Source organism: Micropterus salmoides, unplaced genomic scaffold, assembly GCF_014851395.1.
Source record: "Micropterus salmoides isolate LMB-PRFRI ecotype aquatic unplaced genomic scaffold, ASM1485139v1 Ms_hic_scaffold_10, whole genome shotgun sequence".
Lineage (NCBI taxonomy): Eukaryota > Metazoa > Chordata > Actinopteri > Centrarchiformes > Centrarchidae > Micropterus > Micropterus salmoides.
The window spans coordinates 16,046,000-16,051,745 of record NW_024040041.1 but is presented as its reverse complement, the minus strand read 5'-3'; the positions used below and the strand labels follow the sequence as shown (position 1 = coordinate 16,051,745).

Genomic DNA, 5,746 nt, shown 5'->3' with positions numbered 1-5,746 from the left:
CACTAAGATTTGCTTTTGAGAGATAGACCATGGATTTTGAGCAAGTTACGGGCTTTTGCGGGTAATCCACTGCGTTGTGCTGTTTGTTCGAGAAAACTTTGCCCATTTTTAACTGGCTTTGTATCATTACAGTGTGGCTAGTATATGCAAATGAACAACAGTTAACTTCCCTCCATGTAGCCGGCACCTAGAGCTCTCTGTTTATTTGCCTACAGATTTTACTTTCACTTTTTTTTATGCCTGCCTCCATAGACAGTTGGATCGAGAGAGGGGCGGTTCCTTACCGCTCCAAAATCAAAACATCCTGTCTAAAATCAACTGCCTACAACAACTACTGGCAGAAGACAATGTTCTTGTAGATATGGAGGAAAAAAACCTTGGGGCACACTTCAGGATCAAAAGCAGCAAAAACAGTCAAAGCCAATGGGGCAAAACTGACATGTGAGTAATGATAACAGTGTTACTAGCACAGCAACGTGTGAAAACATACTGTACAATCCACATTTTTATGAGGCTTAGCACACACAACAGTCCAGTTTTCTACCCAATGGTGCTATCAGAGTTTAGCCAAACGTTAGTAGCTCTGACCGGCTGTTAAAAAAAAATGTACGTCTTTCTACTGCATAGACAGCACAATTTTATGAAAAATACCATTTTTCGAGTGATGAAATATCCCTTGAAAGGATAATTTCACTATTTCACATATTTTGGTGTCAAAATGACTAGTAGGTACAAAAGGTTTTTGGAATCCGTACAGTAGATGGCTTCAGCCAACAGTCGCGAACCTCCTGCGGAGGCTGCAATGCATTCCTTCGGGGCAATTGTGCCCGTCAAAATTACATCCACAAAAAGTGCTTTTTTTGGCCCTAACATGATCAGACTGTTGTTGTTGTACGAGGTGTAATCCCTACAAGTGACTGGTGAGATCCTTTGTTTTTAACAAGAAAACCGCTCATAACTACAGTAAGCATATTTGTTAGTTTATATCCCTTGTTTAATGAATAACAAATGTTCCATGACTGCTGAATATAATGCCTCACAGCATGATGCTTCTCTGGAATAAAGGCATTTTGCATTATTATAAACAATATCAAAAGATTGCATTACATAAAAAGATTGCTTGGTTGCAGAGCAAGTAAGGCTGTTAAAAAGCTACAGATAAGCATTATGTTCTTCTCCCCCATTCACAGTCCAGATAGTTTCACATTCGCTTATATATGTAGATAACTCTGTGGCAGGATGGACAGTGATGCTCTACATCTTTACAGGAATCAATGCAGAACGGGATACAGCAGCAAAGAAAACACCTGTAGGAGGAAACAAAGTGAGTTATAACTTCCCAGATTTGTTCCTACACTTTGTGAAAAAGGATTTGCTTTACTCCTTCCTATTGTGAAATTTATAGTTTCAAATGTTTCTCTTTATTTTAAGATAAAAACTACTAGAAGTTTCTTCCCAAAAAGTTGTTTTACCCAAAGAGGGCGAGGCCACCACAGATGGCCCAGGTCATCAAGCCTGCTGTGTGGTCTGTCTTGGTGATCACTGTCTGCTGGCAGTGGGGACACACAGTTTGTCCTGGGACGTCATGTAGTGCAGGTGCTACTATCATGTGAGTCACTGAGGATGAGAAATGCACAGCACATATTGGTCTTCATATTCTTTTGTCTCCATTTTCACTTGAGCATGCTTAAAATGAGTGATGTGTCCTATTTGTCACTCATAACTGGAAGTTATGCACTTTTTTAATCTTTGTCAGTATTTACCTGTAACCAATACCTCTAAATTAGACATATTGTAAAAGAACATCAAATGATCAGTCTGGCAGTCATAGCCACATAATTCTGCATCATAACATCAGATTCCATGATAAGGATAAATGCTGACCTCAGGTGGATACATGCAGACACAATTACACAATCTAATAATATGTGTAACTGTGGTGGCCAGCTAGTGAAACATTTCTGTTGTTACGGTAGACTTTCCACTTGGGGCTGTCAAGATTTAAGAATAAAAAGTACAGACTGCAATGACTCAAAAAGAACAGCAGAGGCTGCCAATAGCACAACAATTTGATAAGGAGATGTCTTTCTATGATCCCGGTCAGTAATTTAAGTCATTAAGCCATCTGGGGGGAGAAAAGGGGTTTTATAGTAAAGGACAACTCAGATTGTTCTCATTTTGTTTGTTTTGAAACTGTCACTGACAAACAGTAACTCAAAAAAACCTCATAATTGATATCAATGTAAATGTGAGAATTGCAACACATCCTTCATGTGAGAATCCCACAGTTCATATGAGCAGTCTTAGTGTGATGTACACTTTTCACATGTGAACTTCACGTGAAGAAGTAACATACCTTTGATAGGGATCCTTCGTCTACTACAGCAAGCAATACTCAAAATGTGACTGTACACCACCAACAACAAACCATGAACAATAGCTTTTTGTTATGCACAGAGACCACAAATGGGCTATTCAGATCACTTTTGTTGGAGACCGAAGACTTCACCCACTGATTTTGTGGCACTTTACAGAGGCAGATCTTCTCGTTTCACAAACTGGAACGGAAACATATTTGCCACCAAGATGTGTGTTCACTGATGTGTTCACTGATGTGTACAGTATGTGTGTGCATGCACATGTTCTGAGAAATGATACAACGATGAGTGCATCATCTAGTGTTTTAGGTGGGGTAGCTTTGTCTTGGGTCAGGTACATCACCTTACCTGTTGTGGCAGGTGCAGCCATGGCCGGAGCAAAAGGAGCACCTGGCAGATGAAACACACAGTTTACAAAAGCAGGAAAGGATGGTTTAGGACAGATATTTCCAGAAATCCCTTAACATGACTGGACTAAAGTAACAGCATTATATTTTAACGCAGGTAGTGACCAAACACAGACCTCCTTGGTATGCAGCAGGTGGAGGTGCAGCTGCAGAGAAACCTGGCTGAGGGTACACCTCTGGCTGAGGGTACATCCCTGGCTGAGGGTACATCCCTGGCTGAGGCACCGCACCACCATAGTTTATAGGTGGCCCAGGGTATGGTGGAGCTGATTCCTGTGGTGGGTATCCTTTTTCCATTCTCAGAGAGCTTTACTGAATATGAGAAATGTATATAAAATTTTTAAGTTGATCAACTGGCTTTTAAGATAATTAAAGAAAAGAAAGAAAGTATAGTTTATACAGATAGATAGATAGATAGATAGATAGATTGATTGATTGATTGATTGATTGATTGATGCATGGTTTGGTTATCTAAGAAATTTAGTAAAAAAAAAAAACATTTTATCAAATGTGGATGTAGGCCCCTCATGAGCATTTTCATCTACAAAATGTTTTAAGAAATTGCACTCAGCTCAGATTTATTGATATCATGTAAACAGCAGCAGGAGAAAGTGTACAGTTGTATAGTTTGACTTCTCTGGTAGAAACAACTGATGTTTTTTACTCTCTAACAACATGTTCCACATCCTCTTTGCAGTCCTCACAACTCTAATGCATTCATGTCAGCTGTAGGCAAATTAATGTTGACACAATAACATTTGTTTTTTCTAGCACAGCAACATGTTTGAAATGCTAGGTTTTCTTTGAGTGCCACCATGCCAAAACTAATTTTTGCTAGCTCAGTCAGGATAATGATCTGAGAAAACCAATGGTGCAGGAACTATTCAGATCCTTTCCTTAAACTTGCAATAACTGACTTGGTTGATCACCTGGGGGCAGCTGAAACAAACTGTAATGACAACACTGATATGCTATCAGTTGTTGATATGGCAAACTTGTTAAAAAACACTTATTTACACAATCAGCAATTACAGAGCAGCATTTCATTCATATGGAGTCATGTTTGTGGTCACCTGATGAACGTAAGTTCAACATTCACTCTCTTTTAGCCCTGTTTTGGTCTCTACTAACTGCTGAGGTAAATATCTGGCTCTTCAGCAGCAAAAATGCTCCACGAGGTTCCCTAACTAGTTGCTAACTGGTGGTTAGTCTGGTTTTTGGTGCTGAGCAGGTGTACAGTGGGTTTTAGAGCTTTCGCGCAGAAAACAGTCGCCTGCTGCAGCCACAAAATATGCTATGAGAGAAGAGAGAGACAGCTAAACACATATCTCAACTTACTATAAAGCTCTGTAAAGCCGATTCAGGTAATATTTATCTGTAGGTTCATCACTACGATCGACCCCTTTTACACTGTCACATTGTGACATAAAATGGAAATAGTATATAATAAATACTATAATAGTGAATTACAAATACCTCAAAATTTCAATTTAATTCTGTTTTATTTATATAGCACCAAATCATTATAGAAGTTATCTCAGGGCACTTTTCATATAGAGTAGGTATAGGCCGCACTCTATATTTACAGACCCAACAATTTCCACACTTGGTGACAGTGGCAAGAAAAAAAAAATCCTTTTTAACAGGCAGAAACCTGGAAAACAAAATTGTACTTAACTACTGTTAAGAGCTACTAGTACTAAGCAAATGTACCAACTTTCCACCAAGTTTACATTTAAAGAAATGCCAAACTATAGTATTACTACAGTAGCTCTTGGTCCAACACAGTCAGATGCAGTGAACAGCAGCAATTTTCATTTGCCTAGTGGGAGAGGCACGACGCAAAACAGTTTATGTTTAAAGAAGCTTTGCTCTGATAATGTTGCCCTGTAACTGTACAGCTCCTTAACAGCCATTTTCAGCTGGGTCATACTTAGTTTTGTCATGCACTAAATCAGTAGATTAGTGCAGTATATTGATAATATATTACAAAGTGCATGCTGGTCAGCCTGTTAGTCACTGTGAACAGGGCTTGTCAGTCTTTGCGAGCCTTCCTGTGTCGCATCATAAATCCATCATAAATCAAGAAGAGTAATATGAGCCACATACACTGATGAAGCAGTTTAATTCACCACTTGAGCCTCGCCTTCTTTTGTTCGGACAATGCAGCTGGATAAGGCTTGGATAAACAGACATACTGATAACTTTAGAAGAATGGCTACAGAAACTGATTATTGTATAAGTATAAATGTGTAAAATATGATTTACCTACCTGTGACTTTCCATAAAAAAAAAGAGAGTTAAGCACCCTTTCTCCTAGAGCCGTCTGGTCCTGAATGAGGCAGGAAGAAACCGTAAAACCAAAAGAATACAGATGAAAGAAAGACAGTGAGGACAGATTAATAAACAACTGCACAGAAAATTGTAAATCTAATAGAGGAGGGTTTGTCTGCACTTCCTGTAGCACTATGTAAAAGAGACAAGCCCAGAATGCAGTCCACTTAATGATGCCCCCTCCCCCATCTTCCTACGATTATTCCATGTGACTGGGTGGGTGTTAACATAACAGTATACCAATGTTTGTTCAATGTTGGCCAGTATGACCAGAGAGGTAATAATGAATACAGAACTGAACAAAAAGAGAAGGAGAGGGATGTGTGTTTGCTCAGAACAAAGTGTTCTTGTTGACCTATACAATGCCTCATGTCATTGATCAGTCTCGGTTTCAGTCAAATCACATTTAACACATGCATGAAGTCCTATGAAGTATAACTAAACCCTGCAACTCAGACCATTTAAGAGAATTTTTTTTTTTTTTTTTTTTTTTTTTTTGATGAACAGATGGGTTTTTTTTCACGGCAAAGAATGTTAACCATGCTGCTACCATCAACATCTTTTTCCTGTCACCCTACCCCTATGGTTTCCTGTGCCTTAACCTACACTCAGTCTGACTCATGAGAA

At 39.0% G+C, this 5,746-nt stretch overlaps 1 protein-coding gene across 1 annotated transcript; it reads right to left on the bottom strand.

Moving 5' to 3' along the window:
* Window positions 1-424: 424 nt before the first annotated feature.
* LOC119888199 (cell death-inducing p53-target protein 1 homolog) lies at window positions 425-5,267 on the bottom strand. Its single transcript, XM_038698678.1, has 5 exons — window positions 5,058-5,267; window positions 2,902-3,097; window positions 2,727-2,768; window positions 1,473-1,617; window positions 425-1,307 (listed from the first exon to the last, which is right to left on the bottom strand). Exons 2-5 carry the CDS (start codon window positions 3,080-3,082, stop codon window positions 1,202-1,204), a joined length of 474 nt encoding a protein of 157 aa, XP_038554606.1. The 5' UTR covers window positions 3,083-3,097; window positions 5,058-5,267; the 3' UTR covers window positions 425-1,201.
* Between the last annotated feature and the right edge of the window lie 479 nt (window positions 5,268-5,746).